The sequence below is a fragment of the Vulpes lagopus genome, chromosome 15, assembly GCF_018345385.1.
Source record: "Vulpes lagopus strain Blue_001 chromosome 15, ASM1834538v1, whole genome shotgun sequence".
Classification (NCBI taxonomy): Eukaryota; Metazoa; Chordata; class Mammalia; order Carnivora; family Canidae; genus Vulpes; species Vulpes lagopus.
Window position 1 is genome coordinate 33,466,137 of NC_054838.1, and position 17,057 is coordinate 33,483,193.

The 17,057-nt window shown below is 38.7% G+C and overlaps 1 protein-coding gene and 1 pseudogene across 1 annotated transcript; one reads left to right on the top strand and one right to left on the bottom strand.

Annotated features, from left to right (window-relative positions):
* Positions 1 to 1,654: 1,654 nt before the first annotated feature.
* LOC121476279 lies at positions 1,655 to 3,452 on the bottom strand (annotated as a pseudogene).
* DDIAS (DNA damage induced apoptosis suppressor) lies at positions 3,239 to 16,795 on the top strand. Its single transcript, XM_041730093.1, has 5 exons — positions 3,239 to 3,354; positions 6,660 to 6,788; positions 11,182 to 11,343; positions 12,544 to 12,661; positions 14,015 to 16,795. Exons 2-5 carry the CDS (start codon positions 6,676 to 6,678, stop codon positions 16,505 to 16,507), a joined length of 2,886 nt encoding a protein of 961 aa, XP_041586027.1. The 5' UTR covers positions 3,239 to 3,354; positions 6,660 to 6,675; the 3' UTR covers positions 16,508 to 16,795.
* The last annotated feature ends 262 nt before the right edge of the window (positions 16,796 to 17,057 follow it).

Consider the following 17,057-nt stretch of genomic DNA (forward strand, 5'->3'; position numbering starts at 1 on the left):
ATTTGGCTTAACATATAGTCATACCCAAAAGAAAATATGGGCCTAAAATGTGTCCTTCCTGTAATATAATTTTTCATGATATATAGTAAAGTGTCTTTGGATATGATTTAGATCCCCATATAGCTTGACTAGAAAGAGAAAGCAAGTATTCCATGTTAAATACTGGACCCCACATATTTTAATAAATATGTCAGAATCTTCTTCATTCTCGGACATTTCTGGGAAATCTCTGGGCCTTCAAAACAAAAGCCTACTGAGCCCCTAATTAGTTCCCATCAACCTACCCTAACACATTTTTCTCCCCCTCTATCTTAACCTCCTTATTTATACTTTTAGGTGTTAGAGATTGAGAGGACCCAAAGTTTTCTTTGTATGTTATTTCTAAGTTCCCTACCTAGTATTTTTATTATATTTACTGATTTTTTTAAAGTGTAAATGTAATACATCTTCAAAATACTTTAAACATACAAAGAAAATAAAAATCACCTTTAATCCAATAACTGCGAAAGATTATGTATTTCTCTCCCCACTCTTAACTATTCTCTCCCCACTCTTCCAAGCTAAGACTCAGTCCCCTTATATTTTCTCATGGCATTATGTACATTTCTTTTATAGAATCTGCCACATTTTCAGTAAAATTTTTTCATGTGATTGTCTATTTTTCCCATCACTTATCCCCAATACCTGATATTTAGCAGCTGCACAACAAATAACTGATAAATTGAATTGGAATATGATTTGCTGGCTGTGATGGAGCCAAAGAAATGAAATGCTGTATTACCATCCTTCCCAATAAAATCAAGAAGAAAGATAAATTGCAGGAGATACTACATATGAAATTGTTTCCAGGTCATTGTAATTGTAAGGTTTTGTAACTTTTTTTTTTCTTAAGATTTTAATTTATTTATTCATGAGAGACAGAGAGAGAGAGGCAGAGACACAGGCAGAGGGAGAAGCAGGCTCCATGCAGGGAGCCCGATATGAGACTCAATCCTGGGACCCCAGGATCACGCCCGGAGCCAAAGGCAGATGCTTAACTGCTGAGCCACCCAGGCATCCCTGTAACTTTGATATTTACTTATTCCTGATGCTTCAGTTCTCCATCAAACATGAAGTCACCACAGTACAAGTCAAGCAGTGGAGAGATAAACTAGATGATAAATGTCATAAAGGAAATACTATGAAAGCAGCAAAAAGAACAGTGACTTCTGAAAGGATCTTCTTGGATTTTTGTCCACCAGACAATGAGAAGCCTTTTTGCCATTTTTGGGGGGTTTACCAGGTGAAACAAATAGTAAAAACAGTTTACTGACCTTTTTCATTTTAGTTCTCAAATTTGCCATTAAGTTGTAAATACTTAGTTTTTTAGACATACTTTGATCCACCAGAGGGCAATAGACCCTTATATAAAGACAATTTAACCAACTTTAAAAATACAGCAATTAGTGCTTGCACAATTAATTTAGAAATTAAATATTTCTGCTTGTGTTTTTTGTTTGTTGGTGAGCTTCCCAATTAGACAGTAAGCATTTTATTTTTCATTGTTTCACCTATAAATTTATCGGTGTCCTAGTTATCTTTAAGGCTTAATCCATTTCCTAAAGTTTGAATTTATTTATTTTTTTTTATTTTCTGACAGAATATTTTAATATAAAACAAAGATAAAACACATCTCAACCCTGCAACCTGCCAGCATGCCTTGGTTTTCACAAGACGCACGCTAGACTTTAAGACTAAGTAGGAGAGTCTTTAAGGAGCATTTGGTTGGGAGAAATAGAAAAAGGAGACTTCAGGTAAGCCTGGGCAAGCCCAAAAGCTGAGGTACATCCCTGAACACTAGAGCAGTCCTTGTCTCTTCAGGTCCTCATAGGTCTTCTTATTCACCACGTTCCCGCTGGAGTCTTCATATTCTTCCTCGGTGTCAGGCTGCCATCGCTCTGATGCCTTCTGCAGTTTCAGCTTGGCCCACCAGGAGACAGCATCTTCGATCTGTGTCACATTAGCGAAGTGGGCAGTGTTTGGGATGCCCAAACACCTCATGCCGTGGGCATGACGCCACTCAGCAAAGTGCCGCTGGAAGGCCTTGGGACCTCGGTACGTGTAATTTCCACAAATCTCACAGTTATAGTTGATGTTTAGACCATGAAGCTTGAACAGCCAGTAGGGAATAGGTTTGCCATCCCAGCCGAGGGGCTGGTTTTTGGGGTTGTAAATGATCTCATTCTCCTCATCTTCATTTTCACTCTCACTGATCTGCTCTTCCTCTTGTTCTTCTCGTTCCTCCCCTGTCCTCGCCTGCTTGCGTTGTACATTTTCATGTGTGAGATGCCGCTGTTCCCCAAGAATCTCTACATATTCATAGATCTGGGCTTCTAGGAAGGCAATGTCTTTGTTCCTCTCAGTGTCTCGCTTGGTGCCTTTTGACTTGGGATTTTTGGCAAACAGGGAGGTGTCAAGTGACTCCAGGGACTTTCCTTTGGTGCTGAAGAGCCTCTGGGCTCGCTTTTCTAGGGTCCCCCACACTTCAAGCCTAGAGCTAAGAGTGCAGATTTCAATCTATCCAGACCCAGGGAGGCCAACTCCTCCCAAGAAGAGAATGCAGACAGGTCAAGATGGGCTCCAGCATGGGTCAGGGCACTGCTTGTCTCTTTCGGCCATCCAGGAAAGGTACCATTCTCCCACTTCTTCTCAAATTCATTCTGAATCTTCCCAAAAAGTTCGTTCTGATCTTGGAGGGGCTTGACTCGATCTGTGTAATCTTGAAGGTACTCAAGCAGCATATCCAGGTATCTCTTATATTCAGCGTTTTTCCTCTCTTTAGGAATGTCAAATAACTGGTCGAAGATGGACAGATAGGTAATATAATCCAGTTTCTCTGAGGCCTTGAGATTAATGTATTTGAGGTAACAGTCATGGAGGTCGAGGTAACGACCATATCCCTCTTCATCTGTGAACTCCACCAAGTTTTGTGCCTCTTCACTTGGATTCTCTCTAGCTTTCAGAAGCTCCTCAAATTCCACTGACATTGGCACACAGATCTCATTTGGGTGTTTCTGATGGAATTCTTTTATTTGCTTGAGTCTATTATAAAATTCAGCAAATTCATTGGGTCCTGAAATGGCATTGAGTTCCTCCTTTCATAACCCATCCTTATCATCATACAAATCCCGCAGGTTCCCACTCACTTCCATATACCTATCCTGCATGGCCCGTGTGCGGTGGTCGGAATTGATCTGGTCCCGGAGCGTGAACTTCTTAGTGAGCATCTCTTTGGCCATGATGTCCATGAGCCGCTCCTTCTCATGGTACCGCCGCTGCTGCTCCAGGATCGTCTCCATGTTTCCTCTGCCACGGGTTCGGACCCCCGACGCCCTAAAGTTTGAATTTAGTAACAGTTGTGTAAAGAATATAATTTGGTGCATGCCCATATAGTTGTGGTACAATAAAAAATTCTAGTTTAGAGCCCTAGAGAAGATAGTCTCTGCTCATTATATGATTGCAATTAAGGGGAAAAAAACAAATGAGGATATAATTTGAATGATTAAAATAAGTTTTAAATAAAGTACTAGATATGAAATCACTCTGTGCACTCTAATGTACATACAATTATGATTATTTTATGATTTGGTAAAATAGTGGGTTGTTTTGTTTTTGTTTTAAAGAGAGAGGCAGAGAGAGAAGCAGGCTCCATGCAGGGAGCCCGATGTGGGACTCAATCCCGAGACTCCAGGATCATGCCCTGGGCCAAAGGCAGATGCTCAACTGCTGACCCACCCAGGCGTCCCAAATTGTGTTTTATATTTAATGGTATATGGTAAAACTGGCTTAAGAAGAGGAAAGCTGAAAATCTGGAAGGAAGTTAACTGCTGATGTTCAGATCGACAATTTTTAATCTCAGCAGAGATTAGCCATGGGGATATAATGAGATGGTCCCTCTAATATCTTACTCTGGTTCCAGGAGAAAACATTAAACACATAAGTTTACTATGATGTACTAAGTGCCAAATTAAAAAGTAGAGTCCTTAGGCTGGGAAAGCTTCCTGGAGAAGAAAGCTTCAGAGAAGACTTCTTAGAAAATAAACATTGGGATCCCTGGGTGGCGCAGCGGTTTGGCGCCTGCCTTTGGCCCAGGGCGCGATCCTGGAGACCCGGGATCGAATCCCACATCGGGCTCCCGGTGCATGGAGCTTGCTTCTCCCTCCGCCTGTGTCTCTGCCTCTCTCTCTCTCTCTGTGACTATCATAAATAAAAAAAAATTTAAAAAAAAAGAAAATAAACATTAGGGATCCCTGGGTGGCGCAGCGGTTTGGCGCCTGCCTTTGGCCCAGGGCACGATCCTGGAGACCCGGGATCAAATCCCACGTCGGGCTCCCGGTGCATGGAGCCTGCTTTTCCCTCTGCCTGTGTCTCTGCCTCTCTCTCACTCTCTCTCTGTGACTATCATAAATAAATAAAAATTTAAAAAAATTATAAAAAAAAAAAGAAAAAAAAGAAAATAAACATTAGTCAGGAAAGTAAAAGAACATTTTAGACAGAAGGAAGAAGGAAAAGAAGCAAAGGCAGAGAAATGTAAAACATATTGTAGTGGGGGAGTAGTACAGGTAAGAAAGAGAATAAGGGATTCAACTCAGATTTTTTTTTTTAAAGATTTTATTTAATTTTTTTTTTTTTTTATTATTTATTTATGATAGTCACAGAGAGAGAGAGAGAGAGAGAGAGAGAGAGGCAGAGACATAGGCAGAGGGAGAAGCAGGCTCCATGCACCGGGAGCCCGATGTGGGATTCGATCCCGAGTCTCCAGGATCGCGCCCTGGGCCAAAGGCAAGCGCCAAACCACTGCGCCACCCAGGGATCCCAAAGATTTTATTTATTCATGAGAGACAGAGAGAGAGAGAGAGAGGCGGAGGACCAGGCTCCATGCAGGGAGCCTGACACGGGACTCAATCCTGGGACTCCAGGATCATGCCCTGGGCCAAAGGCAGGCGCTAAACTGCTGAGCCACCCAGGGATCCCCCAACTCAGATTTTTTTGTGTGTGTTCTCTTTAGCATAAATTCCTAACACATAAAGAATAAGAGGAAGAATTGAAAAAAAGGCATTAGGAAGAATAAAGCCAAATGGAAATGACTAGACAAACCAAATGATTAGACATCTTTTGGTTAATAGAAGAAGGCTTTTTATTTTTTTTTTAAGATTTTTATTTATTTATTCATGAGAGAGACACACACACACACACACACACACAGAAAGAGAGAGAGAGAGAGAGGCAGAGACACAGGCAGAGGGAGAAGCAGACTCATGCAGGGAACCTGATGTGGGACTCGATCCCAGGACTCCAGGCTCACGCCCTGGGCCAAAGGCAGGCGCTAAACCGCTGAGCCACCCAGGGATCCCCGAGGAAGGCTTTTTAAAGGGGGCTTTAGGGATGACTGGGTGGCTCAGCAGTTGAGCGTCTGCCTTCAGCTCAGGGCATGATCCCAGGGTCTGGAAATTAAGTTCCACATGGGACTTCCCTTGAGGAACCTGCTTCTCTCTCTGACTATGTCTCTGCCTCTCTCTCTTTGTGTGTCTCCCTTGAATAAATAAATGAAATCTTTAAAAGCGGGGGGTGGGGAGGGGGCTTTAAATGAAAAAGGAGGGAAGCCCTATTATGATGTATAAACCTACTCTTACAAAATTTTTTCTGAAGTTGCAAAATTCTGCTTAGAGTTTATTTATTCAGTGAACGTTGATTAAGAACATACTTTGTGCTAAGCACTAGAGTATATAGTAGAACACAAGATAGACAACGTCAGACTAGGGGTAGGGGAAGAACAAACAAAAATAGGTAAGATGATACATTGATATATGCATTTTCATGGTTGGAAATGTCACAAGCAGGATTGGTACTATAAAAGAATGAAATGGGTGATGTCATAAAAGCTAAAAGGAAACATGTTCTAAGGGGTAACATTAAGGATGAGAATGAACCAACTATTTGAAGAACACTCTAGGCAAAGAGAAAAGCAACAGAAAGTTAAAAAGAGGAGAACATTGGGGATTCCTGGGTGGCTCAGCGGTTTGGTGCCTGCCTTTGGCCCAGGGCGCAATCCTGGAGTCCCGGGATCGAGTCCCGTGTCAGGCTCCCAGCATGGAGCCTGCTTCTCCCTCCTCCTGTCTGTCTCTCTCTCTCTCTCTCTCTCTCTCTCTCTCTCTCTCTGTCTCTGTGTCTATCATGAATAATAAATAAATAAATCTTAAAAAAAAAAGAGAGAGAACATTGCTATTGTTCTGCTTCTCTGTTTTATACAAGGATCTTAAAGCACTTTATACTCTTTTTTTTTTTTTTTTAATTTTTATTTATTTATGATAGTCACACACAGAGAGAGAGAGAAAGGCAGAGACACAGGCAGAGGGAGAAGCAGGCTCCATGCACCGGGAGCCCGACGTGGGATTCGATCCCGGGTCTCCAGGATCGCGCCCTGGGCCAAAGGCAGGCGCCAAACCGCTGCGCCACCCAGGGATCCCACTCTTTGTTGACCATGTAACATTTTTATTTTTCTGTTTGCAGAAGAATCTGTTCATTTTATAGTGAAGGCTAAGTTGTTTTCCTAAGAAATAAATAATGTATGTACATTTGAAGATGTGCCATTCATCCTGTGGCTATTCTGTTTTTTGTAGGCCATAGTGAGGACACATGAATAGAGGAAGAAAGTTTCTTCTGGCCTCAGTTCTTGCTCTCCAGAATTCCAATTTTGTATATCCTTCATGTCAGAAGTGTTTCTCTCGGATAATCCTGGTCTCCAAAAGGTAAAAGTAAAGCCTGTAAACGTGAGAGAGGAAATACATGTGTACACTGTAGTTTTCCTACTGCTCAAGGGAAAATAAGGATTAAATTCACCACCAGACACCATCCCAAGAGTAGAAAGGAGACTGTAACTGTGCTGGGGCTTTTGGGGAAAGGACTACGGGTGGAAAGGGACACTTGATCTGTTGTGGGAGCCAGAGCATTGGCCTTCAGGCTGGACAGAGGGGCAGCAGTAGGGGGAGTTGCCAAGTTCAGATCTCTCTCAGGCCAAGTAGAACAGTTAGTGTATGTTTCTGCCTTTGCCTTTTCTGCCCTCAAGCCCTGAACAAAACTCTAGCTGTTCTTCCTTCATCTTAATGCTGACTCTGAAGAGGGTCTCTAAGTCTCCTTGGAAGTTTTGGTTCCACACTGGCTAAGTGGTGCCTGATGACCTCCGGGAGCACTCCAGGAGGCACCAAGCATGGAGACCCAGCCTTTCCATGAGAGTGAAGATGATCCAGAGTCCGGGGACAAAGGTTCACTGCCACAACCACTTATTACTGAAGTGGAATCACAGGTGTTCTCAGAAAAACTCAGCATCTCTACATTTGAAACTGCCTCTGAAGTTGAGGGCACTTTGGAGCAGCAACGGAGAAATCCCAAAGTGGAGAGACTGAGGCAGTCCCCAGCCCAGGGGAAAGGTTTCAGGCAGTTGATTATCACCCATAAGAAAACTCCCACAGGAAGGAAGACCATAAATGTGAATGTGGTAAAGTCTTCATTTATAACTCACCTTATAATCCACCAGAGAATTCATTCTGGAAAAAATCCCTTTAAGTATAGCAACTTTAGGAAAACCTTCAACTAGAGCTCAAACCTCATTCAGCATCAGAGGATTCATTCAGGAGAGAAGCCCATGAGTGTAATGAGTGTGGGAAGACCTTCAGTCAGCATTCATATCTAAGTCAGCATCTGAGAATTCACAGTGACGAGAAACCTTTACTATGTAAAGAATGTGGGAAAGCCTACAGGTGGAGTTCGGAGCTCCTTAGACATCAGAGAATTCATCCCAGAGAAAAGCTTGCCCAATGTGTTGAAGGTAAAAGTGCCTCCAGACAGAATTGTACTTTTGTTTAATCAATTGTAGAACTAGATTACATAAAAGTTATAAATTACTTAACAGACAAACAAAAACACCATACCAGGACAGATTCTCTTGGGTTGGTTCTTTCAGTCCAGAATAGAATTGTCTGGTAATCCTCTAGTGCCAGAGGGAGGTTTCAGATTACCTCCAAGTCTTTCCTATGTACCTGCTTTAGAGGAGAAAAATAGCTTCTCGAGAGTAAATCCCAATCCTTATGGAAAAACTTTGTTCACTTCTGGGATATCCCTAGAATGATGTAGGATTTTTTTTGTATATTATTTGTTTACTTTCACATGATACCTAGGTTACTTTTTTAATAAATAAATTCCTTCAGAACAGGGACTGTTACAGAAATCTCTGTACCTTTCAGTAGCTTGACACAATACTTTATTGTGGTGCTAAGATTCAGGCCAACTATACCTGAAACACTAAGATTCTTTGATTTTTAAAGTACAGTGAGGGTTAGGGTTGGAGTTCCTTGAAAATACTTTCTCTGAGGTGCCTGGCTGGCTCAGTCAGTTAAGTGTCTACCTTCAGTGCAGGCCTTTTCACTCTCATTATCTTAAAAGCACATAGTGAATTTTTCCAGAAGCTACATAACGTGTTATATTACAACAGATTGAACGGAGAAGGAAATACGAGGATCTAACTATAGTTATTAAGTCAGACTTTAAAGAGATTTGCAAACTATAAAACAATGCCACTCTTGACACTAATTTTTTTGTTTTGAAACACATAGTTATTTTTCATAAAAATAGGTTTTTTGGTTAACCATGCAATGGATCTATTATTTGAGAGAATTAACAGATATTTTTTTAGATTTCTTAATTTCTTTCATTTAATTTCTCATATTCAGTTAAAAACAAAGATAAATATTAGCCACATAGACAGAAGCTCTCTGGTGTTCTCAATAGTTTTTAAGAATATAAAGGATCCTGAGACCAAAAAATTTGAAAACTGCTACTTCATAACAAATGACATTTTGGAAAATAGGGGTGCCTCCAGAAGTTAAATTGGGACTGTGATTTGAATGTGTTGTCTCTACCCTTCTCAAAATGTGGTCTGAGAAGAGATATATCAGTATCACCTGGGAACTTGTTAAAAATGCAGAATCTTGGGCTTTGTCCCAAACTTAATGAATCAGAATCTGTTTTAACAAAGTAAACAAATTATTTCCCCCCATTTACAAATGGAGCAATTGGGGTGAATTTTATGACCCAAATCTAAGGATTTCAGTTCCTAGCCTGCAATTTTTCCCTCAATGATGTCTTATGACAACTCTAAGAACTAAAAGGCTAATTATAAACTATCTTGCAAATAGAGAGTACCTATGATAGTCTAATAAAAACTAGGTTTATTAGTATTAATGTATATACACACTATATTTTATATTCTTTAAAATATTTGTATTATCTTTACAATATTTAATATGAATATGTATAATCTAAGAACAAAGCTGGATTAAAATAAATAAATGTTAGTATGGAGTAATAGACTAGATCTTTTTAAACTTTAATATGGATACAAATCACCTGGGTTGCTTGAAAACATTTGTAAGCTACAAAATCCTGATACATATTTTTCTAAGATTTGCTAGGAATTTTTCATTAGACCTGAATGTATTATGAATACATAAAGATAAGATTAGATGAATGGATTGGCACAGAGCCATTTTCAATGTGGGGAAAAAAAATAATAAATTAACACAGCTGTAGTGATGGTGAGTGAACCAGTAACTTAGACAAAGGATTAACCTTTGTTCAAAATAGTCACCTTGTGAGCTATGGATTTTAGGCTCCCCCTAGTGGCTTTCTGGCAATAATCAAAATTATATGACTGACTATTTCTAACATTATTTTCTGTTCGCATTTTGCGGCTCATTTTTAACCCCAGTTATTAGGACATGAAGGAAGAATAAAGTCCTGGATTAACCATTACCATAAGATGTATTAAGGTCAGTTTGCTAAATTAAAAACCTGGAAGATGGCTATCAGTTATAAGACATTGCAAACAACTAGAAAAGAGGGGAACACTAAGTAGAAATGACAGTAATCATCACAGTATTTAATATTAATTATGAAGAGGAAGCCGACTGACATTTATTAATTTGGCAAGACCTGTACTAGATCCTTTGTTTCCTTTTTTTTTTTCTTTTTCTTTTTAAGAATTTATTGAGAGACAGAGCTCACACTTGCACAAGTTGGGGGAGGAACAAAGGGAGAAGGCCAACTCAGGGCTTCATCTCGCCACCCAGAGATCATAACCTGAGCTGAAATCGAGTCCCGTGCTCAGTTGACTGTGCCACCCCACACGCCCCTCTTTATTTTCTTTTTTATGCTTTGTCACATTTTATTCCTCAACCCCGTTTTTTACAGATTAAAAAAATAAGGTTTAAGTGCTTTAGTAACTCAAGACCAGACGACTAGTACATAATAGAGTTAGAGTGGACCACAGTAGTTTTTGACAAGAAATTCTCCCTTAAAAACAAGTTAAAAAAGATATTTCACACCTAATATTGGTAACCTAATAAATTCTCAGCATATTCCAAAGAAGTAAGTGTTCTTCTTTGATTCTTATATTGTTAGCTTATTCTTATATTGGTGAGAAAAATAAAACTAGATATTTATCAATATTTATTAAATGTTTCAAGATAATTCATTATTCTCTTATCAAATACTATTTTTTGGGTTTTTGGGGGTATTTTTTGTTTTTTTGTTTTTTTTTTTAATAGATACTGTTCTCTTAACAAAAGATAAACAGTAAACATCAGGTCTTCTGTTGGTGTGGTGCTCACTTCATTGTTTTCTTTGCCCCCCAACTCCAGAGTATAATATACCTCGATTTGTTAAGGGTAATTTAGCTACCTAATAAGAACATCTCCTTTCCCTTTCTGTCTCTCTCTTATCTTCCTTCTTCCCTCTCTCCTGCACACAATTTTTCTTCATTATTTCTCTTCTTTTTTAAAGTAGCTCCATGCCCACTGTGGGGCTCAAACTCACTACCCTGAGATCTGGAGTTGCATGCTTTACCAACTGAGCCAGCCAGGCACCCCTTCTGTTTTCTATTTGGTGCTAAACTTAAGTGAGTAAAAGTAGTTGTTATAAATAGAGAAATTCAAAAGATGTTGACCTGAAGTCATTTAAGAATATGTTATATACGTACTTTTGTATACAAAATATTATTTTTAATGTTTACTTTTCCAAATTTGTTTTCTATTGTATAAAAAAAAATTAGTGAACATCTCTATACTTTTTTTCTCTCCACTCTTCTAGGTCTCGTTGTCCAAAATGTGGCTCTACTGGTAAAGCTGAAAATGTCAGTTACAGATACAAACTTTCCTTAAAAATTGCAGACTCAAACAACTTGTTTGTCATTACTGTATTTGGAAGCTGCTTAGATGCATTTTTTGGTCTTACAGCCAATGGTTTGCACAGGTAAGAATATTCAAAGCATTTCCCCCACCCAGCTTCTTTAGCTTATCAGTAGAATATGAAGATACATGTTTTTAAGGTAATATGCATTTAGTTAAAAGATGATCACTTGACCTCAGATTATCAATTCCTTTTAAAAGATAATTAAATAGAAAGGTGTTCATTTCCTGATTACATACTGTGATGATGTTTAACTAAGCTCCTTTTATTCAAGGCATATTAAGATGTAATAAAAATATTAGTTTACAATACTCTAATCTAGATTAGAGAAATAAAGGATAAGAAAGTAAAATTGTGGGCAGCCCCAGTGGCGCAGTGGTTTAGCGCCGCCTGCAGCCCATGGCGTGATCCTGGAGACCCGGGATCGAGTCCCACATCAGGCTCTCTGTGTGGTGCCTGCTTCTCCCTCTGCCTGTGTCTCTGCCTCTCTCTCTCTCTCTGTCTCTATGAATAAATAAAATAAAAATCTTAAAAAAAGAAAGTAAAATTGTTTCAAATTAAAGGAATATCTAAATTGAGGTTAACATCCAGTAGCTAAAGTCCTTGAGATAGAAGAAGCTATTGAGGGAATAATTTGTGTATCAGGAGGTCCCTGGCTGGCTCAGTGGTTTGGCTCCTGCCTTCGGCCCAGGGCGTGATCCTGGATTCCCAGGATCGAGTCCCACATCAGGCTCCATGCCTGCTTCTTCAGCTCTGCCTGTGTCTCTGCCTCTCTCTCTCTCTCTGTGTGTCTCTCATGAATAAATGAATAAAATCTTTTTAAAAATAATAATAGTTTGCATATCAGGTTGAAATTTTGTCATTTCACTTGTATCACAACTTCATCTGCATAGTTTCACCTATTAAGGTATCCTGAGATATAAGAATGACATAAGCAATTAAAGCTTTTTCTTTCCTTAAGTCTTCTGCCCTCTTCCCCTAATTACTTGACAGAGGAAATCTCTGTCCATTTCCTTGTAGTTGAGAGCAAACTGATTACCAAGGGAGGAAAGACTTCCTTCTGCTTTGAGGGCTAGAGATCCCACCACTACTTCTTTGCCACTATTGGAATAAATGTTGAGCCTGATTACTCGGAAGGCATCTGCTTTGAGCCTTTTTTTTCTATATGTAACTCAAAAGGTTTATGCTGCATTATCAGACTAATTGTATGGCAAGTTAAAATTTCAAAGCTTTTGTCTTCACATTTTTAATTTTCTCTCCAAGGTACATTCAAGATCCTGATGAGATTTCAGAAACACTGGACCGTGATGCAATTCATAATCTGTTAACTAAAGCAGTTGAAATTTGCTTTGTTGGACAAAGTTTTATTTTTGGAGTAACGGTAATTGAGACTACCTTTCTTTTTAATATTCTGTTAGCATTTCCATTGTAATAAAATGATTTGAATTTTCAGAATAGTCTTTAGGAGTCATAAATGTGAGGGTCTGTAGAAGCACTTTAAACTGTATAAAAATAGGCTAAACATGATCTGTTAAAATACCATGTGTGAGAGCTTCCTCTTTCAAGTCAGAAGAGCCCAGTTCAAATGTTTTCAGAGTTTTAAAAATCTAAATTTATTTGTTTAAATAAGTTTATTTAAATTTATTTTAAAGTCAGAATATTAGATATTTTGTTTTGATATTTGTTTTGTTTTGTTTTGTTTTTAATTTTCATTTATTTATGATAGTCACAGAGAGAGAGAGAGAGAGAGAGAGGCAGAGACACAGGCAGAGGGAGAAGCAGGCTCCATGCACCGGGAGCCTGACGTGGGATTCGATCCCGGGTCTCCAGGATCGCGCCCTGGGCCAAAGGCAGGCGCTAAACCGCTGCGCCACCCAGGGATCCCTTGTTTTGATATTTGGTATTTATTTCACTCTCCAAATTTTGTTTAAATGCAGTAATAAAACTTAACAACTCTTTAATGGTATGATTTTGTCATCTGTAAAAGGAAGAGAGCACTAACATGGAAAGCAAAGTATCTGAGTATTGGTTACTCTAAGAATAGTAGGAAGAATGGCCTTAAATAATTACAAAAGTGATTGTAGAAGTTCTAAGAATATACTGACCCTGAAGGAATAATCGTTTTCTGTCTCATGTATGCTAGAGGGAACAAATAGAAATTTTGCCCACACTTGAATCAAGGTTTTAAAAGGGGGAATAGCATTCCACACCTGAACAGAGAAAAACTCAAAATAACAGTGAAATCAGGAGCTATAGAGTTTGTTGTTAAAATCTTAGGTGTTTTTTTTTTCCTTTTTTTGTTTGGTTTTGGTTTTTGGTTTTTGTTGTCTTTTTTTTTTTAATGAGTGAGAACTTTTCCTTAAATATTCAAAGTTTCTGGAAGCTAATGAGAAATACAATAGTAGGTGGTATTGAGCAACTACTATTTGCTTAGCACTGCAGTTTTCCATGTTACTGATAATACAATAGTCCTGCATATTTATCCTTATTTTATACATAAATGAACTAAGATTCAGAGAAGTTAAATAATTTGACCAAAGTCCCCAACACTAGAAATGTTTACTCTGAGCTTTACTTCTATTCCTTATGCTACTTTGTCTATAACACTACAGGTATTGAAATTATGAGGATAGGAGTTATAATTGTGTCCATTTTAATCTGTTAAGTCCCTGTTTCACCTTTGAGACAAAGGAAAAAAATTTTTATTGTCATTTAAATTCATTTACTTTCACAGAATTTTGGAAACCAACACGGACAAGGTTCAGATTCCAATAACTTCTTAAAGCAATGCTCTGACCACAAGAGAGAAGTTAAAGCATTAGTAGCTTGCCAGATTGTTCTACCAGACCCGGGTGTTGCAGGCTTGACTGTCATTGACTACTTCCATCAGCTTTTGCAACTCTCAGATTCCAGTAAACTTGATGGCAGCTCCCAGGCATCAAATAGCCACTTACTTGCTTTAGAACAGACAAATAGTGATCTCAGCAGCATATGTGGCCCTGAAAGCAGTTCTTGTTTTTTCAAGTCCCATGGAAGAGATAATTTTTCAAGATTCTGGCAGGCATCACTTGAACTCACTTCCACTCTTTCACACCTAACAAATGATTTTTCAGCTTTAGAACAAAGCAAGGCCATTGATACTCTTCACCAGAACAGAAAGCACATCTCTTTTGCAGAGGCCACTGGTTCTAATAGGTGTCATGATGCCTTTCAGGGTTCTTGGAGCCTTATTTCATACATGGATAAAAAGAGCACAGCACAGAAGTTGAGTGAAGAAGTTGGCTTACAAACTTATCAGCCCAGTGCAGTCACTAGCAGTCATGAAATCAGAGCTACTGACTCTGATTTTTCCCCTTTGAAAATGCAAGAGCCCCTGGAGTCAAGTAATAAAAAATCCTTCCATAGTGCTGTGGAAATTAATAAGTATTCCCCACATGAGCTAACATGTCACCAGTATCATGATTTAGATAACCCTTTTAGCCTTCAGAAGAGATCTACATGTTGTCCACCTTCATCACTCAGACTTGAAGAGATAGTTAGTGGTTCCCAGGACTGTGACCCTGAGATTTGGGATGATCTGCCATTCTCTGAAAGCCTGAATGAGTTTCTGGCATTTGTTGAAAGTGAAATTGCTATAACCCAGAGAGATGCCAGTAGTAGAAAATGTCATCTAGATAATGACATCGATAGATTACATGCAGACCACAGCAAGTTATCTGTGACTTCCCAGAGAACTACTGGAGACTTACATACACCACCTATAGCTTTAAGATTATCTCAAGCAACGGTCAAAGTAAGCTATAGCAAAGTCCTTTCCAACTGTGAAGAAAATCCAAGTCCTACTGTTCAGAAGGAGTCACAGTCAAATGACACAGCGGAGGCTGTTTCTATAAGTAGTAATGGAAGTTATATTTCTGAATATTTGCCACCAAATGCTTATCTGTCAGCTCTGTTTCCATCTTCAAAAGGTTCAGGAACAATAGGTACTCTTAAATCTACCAGAATTCCATCACATAAAGCTGAAACTATACTTAGGCACACTACCTCAGAGAGTGACCATTCTTGTCTCAATAGCAAATATTTCAAAAGATGCAGAGTAAAATCACTTTCAGAAATGAGTGAAAAGTTGGTAACTTTGTGTTCAAGGAGATATAATAATGTTTCTGACCTTTGCAATTTAGAAAATAAACAACATTGTAGGTGGCCAAAGAACCAAAGTGACAGTTTTACAATCTGCAGAAAACTTACATATCCTTTAGAAACTCTTTGCAGTAGTCCAAATAGAAGTACAAATACACTGAAAGAAATGCCTTGTGGAGGTATCAATAACTCAACACAGAACTATTCTACTGGTCATGAAGGTAGCTATAATGCTTCTGCCGATCTCTTTGATGATAGTGCTAAAGAAATGGACATTACAACAGAAATTGCCAAAAAGTCACAGAACATTTTGCTACAGTGGGGAAAATCTTTGGCAGAAAGTCATCATACAGAATCAAATTTCTCACTGAGATCACTTCCTAAGAATTCCAACCAGTCTTCACAGAAGTTGTCTTCACAAAGCATATCTGCCTCTGTGTGCACAAGAATCTGCTCTTCTCCACCTCGTTTTCAGTCAGATTCAGAATATGATTTTGGAGATAGCCAAGACTTTGTTCCATGTTCACAGTCAACTCCAGTTGCAGGATTCCACCAAACAAGAATTCATGAGATGAAAGGAACTTTGAAAAACTTACTTGCCTTTTATACGGATCTTGATGCTAGCTATAAAAAAAGACAGATTTCCTCTGAAAATGATGCTCAGCAAGCCACCCCTAGCTGTCCAAACAATGTAAAGACACCCAGCCAGAAATTCAGAAGCCCTGTTAAATCTGGTATTATACAACCAGAGGTTTTCAACAATAGTCTTATTGCTGAGTGTTCTGAAAGTGATAATGAATGGATCCCTCCTACCACAAAAAAAGTATTTCCTTCAGAAATTCTTGGATTCCAAGCGATGGGTCTAAGGAAATGCTCTGCTGCCTGTGATTCTCCTGATGAAAAAGAGTTACCAAGAAAGAAACTGAAATGTGTCAAACGAATAATGAATTCAGGCTGGCTTTCCAAAGACTCGGGTTTGGGAGTTGGATCTTGTTCAGAAGTCCAGTGTTGCTTTCCATTTTCAGAAAATTGGCCACCTTCCATGCCTGAAACTAAATGCAGTTGGTCTCCTGAATTATTTTCATAAAAAGTCACCTGAACCCAACTGCTAAGCTTGTAAAGGTAAGTCTGTTTGGAAGCTTTTGCCTCCCGTGGTATGGAAAGCAATGTTAAGTTGTAAAAACCCGAACAGAAGCAAATAGAAAATAGGCATTGTTGTACTTTTAAAAATGTAAAGCCATTGTTTTTCCCAGCATTTTATCCAGAATGCACTCATTCAAATACTTTGGCACTTTATTTTACATTGTTGATTGTCCGTTAATGATATTGTTAATTTTGCTTGTTAAAAGTATTTATTAAGATCACATTTACATTCAGAAATAAAGATTTTGCAAACCAAAACTTGAAGTCTTAATTGTTCTGCGCAGCTCAGAAAATGCCTACTATGTATTAGGGCCAACTACCATGCTGAGTTTGTGATACAAAGCTACGAGATCAGTAGTCTCATGGAGATTCAATTAACCCAGCAACATCTATGGGCTGAGGATAAGAAAGGTAAATGAAAACTTACTGTTTAAAGTTAAATGTGAAACCATTGTTATTTTATTTAGTAAGTATTTATTGAATGGTTACCTCAT

What these genes read in the sequence shown, in the direction of transcription:
- DDIAS (XM_041730093.1), top strand. Translation starts at nt 6,676, where the DNA reads ATGAATAGAGGAAGAAAGTTTCTTCTGGCCTCAGTTCTTGCTCTCCAG. An exon ending in ATAATCCTGGTCTCCAAAAG is followed by an intron (nt 6,789 to 11,181) that starts GTAAAAGTAAAG and finishes CCACTCTTCTAG; the next exon opens with GTCTCGTTGTCCAAAATGTG. An exon ending in GTTTTATTTTTGGAGTAACG is followed by an intron (nt 12,662 to 14,014) that starts GTAATTGAGACT and finishes TTACTTTCACAG; the next exon opens with AATTTTGGAAACCAACACGG.